This window comes from Chiloscyllium plagiosum, chromosome 9 (genome assembly GCF_004010195.1).
Source record: "Chiloscyllium plagiosum isolate BGI_BamShark_2017 chromosome 9, ASM401019v2, whole genome shotgun sequence".
NCBI lineage: Eukaryota > Metazoa > Chordata > Chondrichthyes > Orectolobiformes > Hemiscylliidae > Chiloscyllium > Chiloscyllium plagiosum.
Genome location: NC_057718.1, coordinates 26,872,204 through 26,887,546, shown reverse-complemented (window position 1 = coordinate 26,887,546; position 15,343 = coordinate 26,872,204). Strand labels below are relative to the sequence as shown.

Here is a 15,343-nt window from a genome sequence, read left to right as displayed (position 1 = left end):
TTGGGCAATATCTTCATTGTCTACTACAAAGGGGAATCTACAGGATCCCCATACACAAATCCAATCTAAATTAGAATAATTACTACCTGGCCATCGGAAAACTTGGGCCCTTGTGTCCAGAAATATTTAAATCTGCAGTCCTTCCTATTTGGCTTGTCTCTTGTTACTATCAGAATTTCACATTGATATGCACCTACTGGCAACTGCAGTTCACCAACCTTACTTAACACTGCAGGAGGTCCTCAAATGTCTACCTTCTTCCTTAACTAGGAATTCCCCACTACCATGGTTGACAAGGCCCTTAGCTATGTCCAACATTTCCGACATTTGGGCGGCACGGTGGCACAGTGGTTAGCACTGCTGCCTCACAGCGCCAGAGACCCGGGTTCAATTCCCGACTCAGGCGACTGACTGTGTGGAGTTTGCACATTCTCCCCGTGTCTGCGTGGGTTTCCTCCGGGTGCTCCGGTTTCCTCCCACAGTCCAAAGATGTGCAGGTCAGGTGAATTGGCCATACTAAATTGAATCTAATCTAATCTAATCTAATCTCTTCCTTCCCCTAATGATAGATTCCCCTTGTCCTCACTTTTCACGTCACTGATCTCCACATCCACAAGATCATAACCTGCTGTTTCTGCCACCAGCAGACACATTTCCATCCACTTCCTTCTCAGCATTCTACAGGGACCATTTTCTCTAGCATACCTTCCTCCACTCCTAAGTCCTCACCATAGCCCCATGGCACCTTTCCAAGCAATTGTAGGTGGTGAAACAATTGTTTATTTACCACATCCCTCTTCATCAACCACGGTCCCAGACATATCTTCCAGGTGAACTAGCAAATTACCAGTACTTCATTCAATTTAGTCTACTGTATTCACTGCTAACAATGCTCTACTCTACAGATAGGTGTTCCACAAAGCAGTCTCTCAAAGTCTGTCCGTAAAAGTGATCCAGAGCTTTCAGTTGCTTGTCACTTCATCATACTGCCATATTCCCATTGCCAATATATTGCCTGCTGCCCTGCATGAACAGCACCTCATCTTTCGTTTGGACAATATGGCTGTATCTTACAATGTGTGTGACCCAACATGGAGTTTAACAATGTAAGTATTAACACCTTCTTTCATGTCCATTCCTCTGCACCAGCCCAGATGTATTGCTTTCAGTACTGCTAACCCATTTTCATAGTTGTGGATATGTTTGCCAAGTAAGTTGATTTGCAGACGTTTTGTCCCCTGTCCAGTTGACATCTTAAGTGCTTTGGAGCGTTCGGTCAAGCGCTACTGTACTGCTGTTCTTTACAGGAGGCTCCAAAGCACTGAAGATGTCACCTAGACAGGGGACAAAAACATCTGCAAATCAACTTCCCAGCTCAGAAAACGGAAGGGTCAGTCAATAATTGGACTCCTGGAATGATTCAAAGTCTGTGAGAAGATTTGTAGCTCGGGTGCTCGTTGTTGTGGTTCTGTTCGCCGAGCTGGGAATTTGTGTTGCAGACGTTTCGTGGTCAAACCACTATAAATGCTGGAGGAAACATCACAGAAGCGCTTCACAGGAGGCTCCCAAGCACTGAGGATGTCACCTAGACAGGGGACGAAACGTCTGCAACACAAATTCCCAGCACGGCGAAGGGAGCCTCCTGTGAAGCTTCAACACAAATTCCCAGCTCGGCGAACAGAACCACAACAACGAGCACCCGAGCTACAAATCTTCTCACAGACTTTGAATCATTCCAGGTGTCCAATTATTGACTGACCCTTCCGTTTTCTGAGCTGGGAAGTTGATTTGCAGATGTTTTTGTCCCCTGTCTAGGTGACATCTTCAGTGCTTTGGAGCCTCCTGTAAAGAACAGCAGTACAGTAGCGCTTGACCGAACGCTCCAAAGCACTTAAGATGTCAACTGGACAGGGGACGAAACGTCTGCAAATCAAGAAATGTTCCACATACCCCATTTTAGTCTGAATTCAGAAGTCTAAAAAACCTGTTTTAAAGGGAGTTTTTTTAACATTGGATTTTCAAAAAAAAACTTTTGCAAACAGCTCTTCTTAATAAAATAAACAGTTGTGTTTTTATTCTGGGGAGTCCTACAAATGCTTGGCTCTGGAGGAGTTTTTTTCTTTGGAATTTATTAAAGAAGAGTCTTTTTTTTCCAGTTAATTAGCTAAGTGGTTGATTTTATTTCAGTTTTATATGTTTGATATAAATATTTAAGTTTTTCCATTTTAACATTTTCTGTAGATAATGAAAGGTAATTTTGTTTCTATATCAGCTGTTATTGAATTTTTTTAGGCTTAATGTTATTAAGGCACGCATGAAGTACAGAGTGAGATGGCTAGTAGATTTAAAAAGTGATTATACAGCAGAATCAATCAGACAGTCAGGAAAGGTAAGAAGATAATTCAAACATCACAGGCGGCTATTCCTCTATCAAATGGATATTACGTTTTTGGAGCTGTTGAAGGGAGTAGTCTCTCTGAGGAAAACTGAAAGGGCAGTCAATAATTGGACACCTGGAATGATTTTTATGTCAAGCAGCATTTGACAATATTTAATAGAATTATTGTTATGTGGACTCTCCTGTCAGGGGAATAGACAGGAAACTCTGGCAGAAGTGTAAATTTAGGTTGGTTTGTTGCTTTCCTGGAGCTAGGATTAAAGGACATCAAAACTTTTCAAGCATATTGTTAAAAGTGAGGTTAAGAAGCCAGAAATTATTGTACACATTGATAGGAAAGATATTTTTAGGGACAGATTAAAGCAGTATGGAGTGAATTTAAGAGGTTAGGTAGAAGATTACTACTTTTAAAGGTTTTTTTTAATGTCTGGTTTATTCCAAATGCCAACTCGAACGAGGAATGAACAAAAAGGATAAAGGAGATAAATCAATGGCTGAAGGCTATTGTTCAGGGATTCAGTTTTTTGGACAACTGGAATGTCTTTTGGGATAGGCCTTTTCAAAAAAGATGGGTCTAACCTCAACTGGAAAGGAACAAAAATCTTAGCAGGGAGAATTGCTCGTTCCATTAAGAGAGACTTTATACTGATGGAGAGGTGGATTGGAAGAATTCCAAATAACAGTTTTCTGAATGTGAGGACAACATATCAGTTAGGAAAGAAAGACTAGACAGAATCAGAATTTGTAGTAACTCTGAAGAACTAAACTGCATTTATTTCAATGCAAGGGGTCTTCTAGATAAGGGTGATGAACTTGGCATGTTTAAGAACATGGGATTGGGACATCCTAGCTATTACAGAAATTTGGGTGAGACATGGACAAGGCTGGCAGTGGGTCGGGGGAGGTGGGGATGGTGTTTTTGTTTAAAGAATATATAACTGCTGTAACTAGAGAAGCTATTTCTGAAAAATCATCCAGTGAAAATATATGTTGAACCCCAGGACATGGGAAAGATTCTAAATGGATATTTCATGTCAGTTTTTAAGGTGGAGAAAGAAATGGAGTCTAGAGAATGCAGAGAAATAGACTTGGATGTTTTAAAAACAACACCAGGAAAAGTTTTTTTTTAAGAGGAAGGTTCCTGTGGGAATGAACTTCCTGAGGAGTGGTGGATGCAGGTTCAATTACAATGTTTAAAAGACATTTGGATAGGCACATAAATAGGAAGTTTGGAGGGATATGGGCCAGGAACAGGTACATAGGACCAGTTTAGTTTGAGATTATGTTTGGCATGGACTGGTTGGATTCAAAGATCTGTTTCCGTGCTGTATAACTCTACTCATATACCCTATTATTATCTATCCCTTCCTCTGCCTACCCTGTCACCCTTTCTCTCTCTGGCCTTCTCTCTCCATCTGCTCTTCATTCCTCCACATCCCTTCCCCATCAGCAAAAACACAACGTTTTTCTGGCAGCTATGAGTTCTGGAGATCACTGGACTCGAAACTGCTTCTCTTCACTGATAATGCCAGGTCTGCTCAGTTTCTTATTTAACACGCTTGTGCATTCACATGCCCTTTATACACAATATTCTAAGTAGAGCATGCCAAAGCTGTTCTAACATAACGAGTTGTTCATGTGTTCCTTTGCTGAAAAGGTGAAAAAGCTGTCTGAACGTCGCGAGAAAAGTTTAGAATTTCCCATATTACGACTGAGAAAGTGAGGACTGCAGATGCTGGAGATCAGACCTGAAAATGTGTTGCTGGAAAAGCGCAGCAGGTCAGGCAGCATCCAAGGAGCAGGAGAATCGACGTTTCGGGCATGAGCCCTTCTTCAGGATTCCTGCTCCTTGGATGCTGCCTGACCTGCTGCGCTTTTCCAGCAACACATTTTCAGCATATTACGACTGACCCTTGCCACAACCACACGAAAATAACTGTGCGATGAAAGGATTTAAAAAAGCGTCATTCCACAAACAAGACGTCGACCTAATAGAGATAATCCAATTCGCTACTTTAATGATTTCAAATAGTATGAAAATGATTGAGAACTCAATTTGACAACTTATGAACTTTAATACATTTTGCAATACATATTATTTGTATGCTGAAATTATCACAAGTTTGAAACCTATTATGTATTTTTTGATTTTAATGAGAATGAATTATGACTACTTGTTTTATGCGTATTGTCATCACAATTCGGCACCTGCCACCACAAAGATCGTTCAATAAACCAATTACAAAACTAACCTGCTTTTACAACTTCAGGGCAAGTCAAAATACGAAGTATCTTCGTAATACCAGCTTAGTATCCATGCAATACAATCAATTTGTGCACCGCAGGGTCCCACGCACCAAATCAATGACATAGTATCGTTTTTGCTGATACTGGCTGAAGTTAAATATTGGCAAACCGGCTTTTCGATGCACAGGACAGAGACAGAACAGACTATTCTTCCTCGATATCTGCCCTAAAGTGTCAGCCTGAATTTCATACACAAATATCCGAATTGTGAGCCACTAGTTTACAGTTACACAGTAATTATTGTCACCATTCATGCCCTCACCTTACGCGGCCCCTGGTCAGTTAAACTGCTCCCATTTCAAATACTGTAGCAGCCCTAACCGAGTTCGAGCTAGGCCGCTCGAGGCGGCGCCTGCGCACTGGTGTCGGCCCACCTCCGTCCCGTGGAGGAGTCAGAGCGCGAGTTGGGGCCCTGTTATTTGCCCCTGGCATCACTGCAGCGATCATGTTACTCGGTACAGAATCTGTCACAGCCCTCAGCACCGAGCGCTGAATTCTGATCATCGGCACTGGGTAAACCGGCACTCTTCACAGGGTAAGGCAATGTTTATCATTCGCAGTCTTTAAGCTGCTTAAATTGCTGGGTGACGATATATTTTAATGGTCGGACATGTCGTACATGTTTTGTTTATTTTTGGTCAGTGTTGAACGGATATTTGAAACCTGCGATAAACGTAATACAATCCGTTGTCCGATGTTAACAGAACCCATCAGGTGTATGATCGCTTAGGGATTTGGCTGGTTTAGTGGTTTTATAGATGGATCGTAATCCTGAGGGCTGAACCAATGATTCGGAGGCGAGTTCACATCCCACAACTGGAGGAATTTAAATTCAGTTGAGTAAATAGATGTGGAATTAAGCTATTACCGGTAGTAGTGAACATGCAGATACTGGAGTGCAATAAAATCTTTTGGGTTCCCTGATATTCTTTAGAAAAGGCGATGTGCTGTCCTTACATGTTTTGACGTATTTGTGACAACAGATGTAGAGTACAGGTAGTTCTCCTCTTACGCCGTCGTTGCTCCAGGGAAACCTCGCTTAATAGAAAATCGCATAATTTAAATAATGGGGCCTATGGGACAAGTCATAGAGATATACAGCATGGAAACACAGACCCTTAGGTCCGACTGTGCATGCTGACCAGATATCCTAACCTAATCTAGTCCCATTTGCCAGCACTTGGCCCATGTCCCTCTGAACCCTTCCTTTTCATCTACCCATCCAGACGTCTTTTAAATGTTACAATTGTACCAGCCTCCATCACTTCCTCGGGCAGCTCATTTCATACACGCATCACCCTCTGTGTGAAAATGTTGCCCCTTGGGTCCCTTTTAAATCTTTCCCCTCTCACCCTAAACTTCTAGTTCTGGACACCCCTACCCCAGGGAAAAGACCTTGTCTATTTATCCTAAACATGCCCCTCTGGATTTTGGGGTTAAGGGCAGACCAGCAAAAATATCACTTATGATGGCTCAAAAATCACCCAAACGTCTAACACAAAATCTGGGGCAGCCTGAATGAAGATATAAATCTTATTTATCAATGAAACAAAAGTAAATTTAACAGAGTACATTAAAAAAAATGCAGGGACAGAGGGTCATCATGGTGCATAAGGTAGACTCCTTCATTCCTGTTAAGCGAGATATATCATATATTCTCTCCTTATGGTCAGAATGTTTTATAATATCTAGCTTCGCTTTCAGTGTTATACACTTTCTTTTGCGTTCACCACTCACAATTTTATTACTAGGATGCTACTTGCTAACATTCTTGTCACAATGCCCCTCCATTTTTTTCAAAAAAGAGATTATTTAGGAGTAGTGTACCCTTCACAGGAAGCTGCTCTCTGTACAATACCCCTCACAGAAAGTGCTCTGTCAGCCCCTGACATTGGCGCATGTGTAGAATGGCACGAAGCCTGGCGCTGGTACTGGCACGTGCGGAGTACGGCATGAAGACTAGCATGACATCGGCACATGAACAGAACGGTGTAGAGACCTCGGCGCAGCCATTGGCAGATGCGCAGAAGGAAGCGCGCGAAACGATCACAGCTGGAAACGTGCATTGAGAACATAGGCAAGCGTTCTCAAAAAATACCTTTCCTTAATTCCTCAGTGACGTCATAAGCAAATCATGCTGCCGGAACGCGTGTTATCAGAGGATTACCTGTAATGTATTTGACTCTCAACTGCCTGTTGAATTGTCTGAGGGAGCCTTTCTGTTGTATTAACACCAGTACAAAAAAGTACAAGAAATATAAAATGAAAGAAATATAAGAAAACGGAACTAACACTGCACATGCAGTCAACTCTTACTGTCTTATTGGCCTTAACACCCCCAGCTCAGTCAACCCTACAAAAGTCGAATAATCTGTGCTAAAATTTTGAAAATTGTGCCACAGATTGGTCAAGAAACAGCCTGAATGTAGTAATAATTAGAATCATATCTTTCAGTCAATGCTGGACCTCTCCATCACCATTTCAGGGTGTGTCTTGTTCTACAAGTAGGATGTGTTGTGCTTGGATGAAACATTCAAGGTAGCAAGGCACAGAATATACTCTAGATGGGTGAGCATCAATGTCGTTTACATTGCTACTGACTCATCTAGTTGTGTCTTAAAGGGCTTAGCTCCCTGGTTGGATGTGTAGCTGGTGACGATGTAACAAGAGAGAACATAGAGTCATAGAAATGTACAGCACAGAAACAGACCCTTTGGTCCAACTTATCCATGCCAACTAGATATCCTAAATTAAAAAAATTTCTGGCTGTATGGGGAAAGGTTTCTGGCTGTGACAGGCTGCTCTTTTTTGAGGTATTTTAGGTGTTGAAGGTGATTTCCTTGAATTTCAGGAGCAGCAATTATTGTTTTATATGCTGTTGCATTGTTTTGGAACTTCGGAGAAAAAAAAGTCAAAACAACGGCACTTTTAAAAGAGAGAAGGATAGACAATTGGCAGCACATGGTCAGTGCAGGAGAGAGAGAGAGAAAGAAACCCACATTGCTAACTGACACAGCAGTGAACCTGCGCAGTTACTGCCTTTGCTGTCTGAATTCATGTATTGCTGGACATCGGAGTGCATCAAGGAAAACTTAACAAACAGCGAAATTCACAACTAATCTTGGAGGAACCTCTTTGGGAGAGGTCACAGCACAGAAACAGATAAATGGATAGTTTTAAGTGGATAGCCTTGCTGTAAATGTACAATAGTGAATAGAGTGGGTTCTTTCTTCATTATATGTTATATTGAGATATGTCACTTAAGTATTAAGTTGGCCTGGAGCAGTGTTTTGTAGAGAAATAAGACAGTGTAATTTTTTGATATGTAGATTGGAAGTAGCAAAAATGGCCTTTAGTAGAGAGATATGGTCTTCTTGTAGGATGTGGAAGTTTAGGGAGAGTTTACGTGTTACGGAAGCTTATATCTGCATTAAATGCTGTTGGTCACGAATCCTATCAAATCAAGTGGATCAGTTGGAGCAACAGTTCGAGGCAATGAGGACTTCACAAGAGCAAGGGGGTGTGATGGAAGGCAGTTATAGGAGGGAGAAAAGCCGCAGATACAGTCATATCGATGGGTTAACTCCAGGAAAGGTAAGAGAGGTAGGCAGGTAATGCAGAGTTTTCTGTGGCTATCCCCATTTCAATCAAGTGTGCTGCTTTGGAAAATGTAGGGCTGATGGATTTTCAGGGAAATGTAGCACGAGCAGCCAAGTTTCTGGTATCAGAACAGCCTCTAATGTAATGAGGGCTACGTCGGGTTCCAAGCGATTGATTGTGTTGGGGTACTGCCTAGTCAGAGGCACAGATAGAAGTTTCAGTAGCCAGCATTGAAAAATCAGAATTGTGTGTTGCCTCCCTGGTGTCAGGATCAAGGATATCTCAGAGAGGGTGCAGACTGTTCTCAAGGGGGAGAGAAATCAGCAGGAGGTTATTGTACACATTGAAAGCAATAACATGGGAAGAGAATAGGATGAGATTCTGAAGGGAGAATATAGAAAGTTAGGCAGGAATTTAAAAGGTCCTCGAGGGTAGTAATATCTGGATTATTCCCGATTCTATGAGCTGGTGAGGGTAAGAATAGGAGGATAGAGCAGATGAATGTGTAACTGAGGAGCTGGTGTATGGGAGAAGTGTTCACATTGTTGGATTATTGAAATCTCTTCTAGAGTAGAAGTGACCTGAATAAGATGGATGGATTGTATCTGAATGGGAAGGGGACTAATGTACTGGCAAGAAGAATTGATAGAGCTGCTTGGGAGGATTTAACCTAGTAAAATGTGTGTGGGGGGATGGTGTGGTGGGGAATGGGGGGTGGGCAACTGGGGGACCTAGGGAGATAGTGAGGAAAGAGATCAATCTGAGCCTGGTACAGTTGAGAGAAGAAGGGAATCAAACAGTCAGAGCAGGCAGGGACAAAGCAGAGAACAAGGTAGGGCTGATAAATTAAACTGCATTTATTTCAAAGCAAGAGGCCTAACAGTGAAGGCAGATGAACTCATGGCATGGTTAGGAACATGGGACTGGGATATCATACCAACAACAGAAATGTGGCTCAGGGATGGACAGGACTGGCAGCTTAATGTTCCAGGATACAAATGGTACAGGAAGGATAGAATGAGAGGCAAGAGAGGAGAGGGAGTGGCGTTTTTGATAAAGAATAGCGTTACAGCTGTACTTAGGGAGGATATTCCAGGAAATACAACCAGGGAGGTTACTTAGGTGGAACTGAGAAATAAGAAAGAGATGATCACCTTATTGGGATTGTATTATAAACTCCCAAATAGTCAGTGGGAAATTGAGAAACAAACTTGTAAGAAGATTTATCTGCAAGAATAACATGATGGTTATGGTAGGGGATTTTAATTTTTCAAACATAGATTGGAACTGACATAGTGTTAAGTGTTTAGATGGAGAGGAATTTGTTAAGTGTGTACAAGACAATTTTCTGATTCAGTATGTGGATGTATCTACTAGAGAAGGTGCAAAACTTGACCTCTCTTGGGAAATAAGGCAAAGCAGGCGACTGAGGCGTCAGTGGGGGAGCACTTTGGGGCCAGCGACCATAATTCTATTAGATTTAAAATAGTGATGGAAAAGGATAGACCAGATCTAAAAGTTGAAGTTCTAAATGGAAGGAAGGTTAATTTTGATGGTATTAGGCAAGAACTTTCAAAAACTGATGTTCACAGGTAAAGGGACAGCTGGAAAATGGGAAGCGTTCAGAAATGAGATAATGAGAGTCCAGAGACATTATATTCCTGTTAGGGTGAAAGGAAAGGCTGGTAGATGTAGGGAATGCTGGTTGACTAGAGAAATTGAGGATTTGGTTAAAAAAGGAAGGAAGCATATGTCAGGTACCGACAGGACAGGTCAAGTGAATCCTTAGAGTATAAAGGCAATAGGAGTATACTTAACAGGGAAATCAAGAGCACAAAAAAGGGGGCACGAGATAGCTTTGGCAAATAGAGATAAGGAGAATCCAAAGGGTTTTTACAAATACATTAAGGACAAAAGGGTAACTAGGATCCCTCAAAGATTAGCAAGGCGGCCTTTGTATGGAGCCGCAGGAGATGGGGAGATACTAAACAAGTATTTTACATCAGTGTTTATTGTGGAGAAGGATATGGAAGATATAGAATGTAGGAAAATAGATGGTGACATGTTGAAAAATGTCCATATTACAGAGGAGAAAGTGCTGGATGTCTTGAAATGCATAAAGGTAGATAAATCCCCAGGACCTGATCAGGTGTTCCCTAGAACTCTGTGGGAAGCTAGGGAAGTGATTGCTGGGCCCCTTGCTGAGATATTTGTATCATCGATAAGTCACAGGTGAGGTGCCGGAAAACTGGAGGTTGGCTAACGTGGGACCACTGTTTCAGAAAGGTGGTAAGGACAAGCCAGGAAACTATAGATTGGTGAGCCTGACATCGGTGGTGGGCAAGTTGTTGGAGGGAATCCTGAGGGACAGGGTGTACATGTATTTGAAAAGGCAAGGACTGATTAGGCATAGTTAACATGGCTTTGTGCGTGGGAAATCATGTCTCACAAACTTGATTGAGTTTTTTGAAGAAGTAACAAAGGGGATTGATGAGGGCAGAGCGGTAGATGTGATCTATATGGACTTCAGCAAGGCATTCGACAAGATTCCCCATGGGAAAGCAAATCTTAGCAGGATTTATACACTTAATGGTAAGGTCCTGGGGAGTGTTGCTGAACAAAGAGACCTTGGAGTGGAGATTCATAGCTCCTTGAAAGTAACGTTGCAGATAGATAGGATAGTGAAGAAGGTGTTTGGTATCAAAAAAGAGAAAATCTGGAAAATCTCAGCAAGTCTTACAGCATCTGTAAGGAGAGAAAAGAGCTGATGTTTCGAGTCTAAGTGACCCTTTGTCAAAGCTAGAAAAAAGAAATAGGGAGGTATTTATACTAGGCTGAGAGAAGGTGAGTCATGGCTCCAGAAGCATGGTAGCAATAAAGAGGTGATAATGACAGTGCATAGAGAGATTATAGGGAGATTAGGAGCTATGAATGACCAAGACTGAAGCCAGTGCTATGTGACAAAATATGGGGGGGCTGGGGGGGATGGGTGAAGCAAAGGCAAAATGGAAAACAGGGGCGAAGGGTAGCAAAGGGGGAAGAGGAGAGGAAAAAGATGATGAGAGAGTGGGGAGCGAGAGAAAGAGAGACAATCAAGAAATAAGAGGTACAGAACGTGAAAGAAATATATTTTAAAAAAATAAAATTACGGAGCAGAATGAAAACAGAGGGGTCAGGATGGGATAATCATCTGAAGTTGTTGAATTCAGTGTTGAGACCGGCAGGCTGTAACGTGCATAGTCGGAAGATGAGATGCTGTTCCTCCAGTTTGCGTTGAGCTTCACTGGAACATTGCAGTAGGCCAAGGACAGCCATGGGAGCAGGATTGTGTGTTAAAGTGGCAAGCCACGGGAAGGTCCAAGACCTGATTGTGTACAGACCGAAGATGCTCAGCAAAGCGATCACCCAGTTGGCATTTTTTCTCTCCGATATAGAGGAGACCATATTGGGAGCAATGAATGCAATAGACCAAATTGAAAGAGTGAACTTGAGAGTGAAATGCTCTCAAACAAGTGAAACACTGCTTAATCTGAAATGAGTGTTTGGGGCCTTGGATGGTGAGCATGGAAGAGGTAAAGGGGCAGGTGTTGAACCTCTGCGATTGCATGGGAAGGTGCCGTGTGTGATGGGAGAGGTGTTAGGTGTGATGGAGGAGTGGACTAGGTTGTCCCGGAGGGAATGACCTCTGTGGAATGTAGATAGGGGGAGGAAGGGAAGATGTGTTTAGTGTTAGTGTCGTGTTGGAGTTGGCGAAAATGATGGAGGATTATTCTTTGCGTATGAAGTCTGGTGGGGTGAAAGGTGAGAACAAGAGGGACCCTATCCTTGTTCTGGGAGGGGAGGGAGGGGGTGAGAGTAGTGGCGCGGGAGATGGACTGCATGCTGTTGAGAGCCCTGTCAACAACTGTAGGTGGGAAGCCACGGTTGGGGAAGAAGGAGCACATATTAAGAGCACCACTTTGGAAAGTACCTCATCGGAACAAATGCGGTGGAGGCGAGGGAGCTGAGAGAAAGGGATAGAGTCCTTACAGGACATAGGGTGAGAAGAGCTGTAGTCCAGATAGCTGTGGGAGTCAGTCGGCTTGTAATGAATATTAGTGGATAGACTATTGCTGGAAATGGAGACAGAAAGGTCAAGGAAAGGAAGGCAAGTGTCGGAGATAGACCAGGTGAAGGTGATGGAGGGATGGAAACTGGAAGCAAAGTTTATGAATTTTTCCAGGTCAGGACAAGAGCATGAAGCCGCACTGAAATTGTCATCGATGTACCGATAAAGCAGTTGTGGGAGGGAACCCGGGTAGGCCTGGAACAAGAAATGTTCCACATACCCCATGAAAAGGCAGGCATAGCTAGGACCCATGCGGGTACCCATTGCTACACCTTTGATTTAGCGAGGGGGGAGCGAGAGAAAGAGAGACAATCAAGAAATAAGAGGTACAGAACAGTGAAAAAAATATTTTAAAAAGATAAATAAAATAATTGAAATAAAATTATGGAGCAGAATGAAAACAGAGGGGTCGAGATGGAATAATCATCTGAAGTTGTTGAATTCAATGTTGAGACCGGCAGGCTGTAACGGGCCTAGTCGGAAGATGAGATGCTGTCCCTCTAGTTTGTGTTGAGCTTCAATGGAACATTGCAGCAGGCCAAGGACAGACATGTGGGCATGGGAGCAGGATTGTGTGTTGAAGTGGCAAGCCACGGGAAGGTCCGGGACCGAAGGTGCTCAGCAAAGCGATCACCCAGTCGGCGTTTTGTCTCTCCGATATAGAGGAGACCACATTGAGAGCAACAAATACAATAGCCTAAACTGAAAGTGAAACGCTGCTAAATCTGAAATGAGTGTTTGGAGCCTTGGATGGTGAGAATGGAAGAGGTAAAGGAGCAGGTGTTGCACCTTCTGCGATTGCATGGGAAGGTGCTGTGTGTGATGGGAGAGGTGTTAGGTGTGATGGGAAGGTGCCATGTGTGATGGGAAAGTGCCGTGTGTGATGGGAGAGGTGTTAGGTGTGATGGAGGAGTGCACTAGGTTGTCTTGGAGGGAACGATCTCTGTGGAATGCAGACAGGGGGAGGGAAGGGAAGATGTGTTTACTGGTGGTGTCGTGTTCGAGTTGACGAAAATGGCGGAGGATTATTCTTTGCATGTGAAGGCTGGTGGGGTGAAAGGTGAGAACAAGAGGGACCCTATCCTTGATCTGGGAGGGGAGGGAGAGCGTGAGGGTCGTGGCGCGGGAGATGGACCGCATGCTGTCAAGAGCCCTGTCAACAACTGTAGGTGGGAAGCCACTGTTGGAGAAGAAGGAGCACATATTAAGAGCACCACTTTGGAAAGTGGCCTCATCGGGACAAATGTGGCGGAGGCAAAGGAGCTGAGAGAAAGGGATAGAGTCCTTACAGGACGTAGGGTGAGAAGAGCTGTAGTCCAGATAGCTGTGGGAGTCAGTCGGCTTGTAATGGATATTAGTGGATAGACTATTGCTGGAAATGGAGACAGAAAGGTCAAGGAAAGGAAGGCAAGTGTCGGAGATAGACCAGGTGAAGGTGATGGAGGGATGGAAACTGGAAGCAAAGTTTATGAATTTTTCCAGGTCAGGACAAGAGCATGAAGCCGCACTGAAATTGTCATCGATGTACCGATAAAGCAGTTGTGGGAGGGAACCCGGGTAGGCCTGGAACAAGAAATGTTCCACATACCCCATGAAAAGGCAGGCATAGCTAGGACCCATGCGGGTACCCATTGCTACACCTTTGATTTGGAGAAAATTGGATGAGTTGAAGGAGAAGTTGTTGAGAGAGAGAACAAGTTCAGCCAGGCGGAGGAGAGTTGTGGTGGATGGAGATTGTTCAGGCCTCTTTTCGAGAAAGAAGCGAAGAGCTTTCAAGCCGTCTTGGTGTAGGATGGAGGTGTAAAGAGATTGCACATCCATGGTGAATAGAAGGTGGTTAGGGCCTGCGAATTGAAAGCTGTCAATGTGTCGCAGGGCATCAGAGGAATCCCGGATGTAGGTGGGGAGGGAGTGAACCAGAGGAGTAAGAGTGGAGTCAAGGTAGGAGGAAATAAGTTCAGTGGGGCAGGAGCATGCTGACACAGTGGGCCTACCGGGACAGTCCTTCTTGTGGATTTTGGGGAGTAGGTAGAAATGGGCTATCCGGGGTTGGGAGACTATGGAAGCTGAGGGGGGGAAACATCCGGAGGAAATGAGGTCAGTCACGGTGTTGGAGACAATGGCTTGATGCTCAGTGGTGTGGTTATGTTCCAGGGGGAGGTAGGAGGAGGAATCTGAGAGTTGGCGCTCAGCCTCTGCGAGGTAGAGGTCAGTATGCCAGACAACAACAGCACCCCCTTTGTCAGCAGGTTTGATGACAAGGTTGGGGTTGGACCTAAGGGAGCGAAGGGCAGAAAGTTCGGATGGAGAGAGGTTGGAATGGGTAAGAGGGGCAGAGAAATTAAGGTTGCCAATGTTCCATCGACAATTGTCAATGAAAAGATCGAGGGTAGGAAATTGTCCTGATGGGGGTGTCCAATTAGAGGTGGAATGTTTGTTGGAGGGATGTGAAAGGACATGTGGAGCGGGGGGAGGACTCTTGCCCAAAGAAGTGAGCGCAAAGGCGAAGGAAGAAGAGCTCAGCATCATGTTGAGCCCGGAATTCATTGAAGTGGGGACGTAAGGGTACAAAGCTGATTCCTTTGATGAGAACAGCACACTCAGCCTCAGAGAGGGGAAGGTTTGGTATGCTTTCCTTAATTGGTCAGAGTATTGAGTACAGGAGTTGGGAGGTCATGTTGCGGCTGTATAGGATGTTGGTTAGGCCACTTTTGGAATATTGCGTGCAATTCTGGTCTCCTTCTTATCAGAAAGTTGTTGTGAAACTTGAAAGTGTTCAGAAAAGATTTACAAGGAAGTTGCCCAGGTTGGAGAATTTGAGCTATAGGGAGGGCTTGATTAGGCTGGGGCTGTTTTCCCTCAAGGGTTGGAGGCTCGGGGTGACCTTATAGAGGTTTATGAAATCATGAAGGGCGTGGATTGGATAAATA

General features: G+C 43.8%; 1 protein-coding gene across 6 annotated transcripts in view; it reads left to right on the top strand.

The window, feature by feature from the left end:
- Positions 1-4,728: 4,728 nt before the first annotated feature.
- Positions 4,729-15,343, top strand: part of LOC122552711 (CAP-Gly domain-containing linker protein 4-like) — a 265,059-nt gene continuing 254,444 nt past the window's right edge. For 2 of the 6 annotated variants that reach the window (XM_043695605.1, XM_043695606.1), the window contains exon 1: positions 4,746-5,240. In XM_043695605.1, coding sequence (XP_043551540.1) covers positions 4,958-5,240 — 283 coding nt within the window. In that variant the 5' untranslated portion in view covers positions 4,746-4,957. Of the gene's footprint in view, positions 5,241-15,343 lie in introns of all 6 variants that reach the window. The other 4 variants (XM_043695603.1, XM_043695604.1, XM_043695607.1 and 1 more) reach the window with 4 other exon arrangements.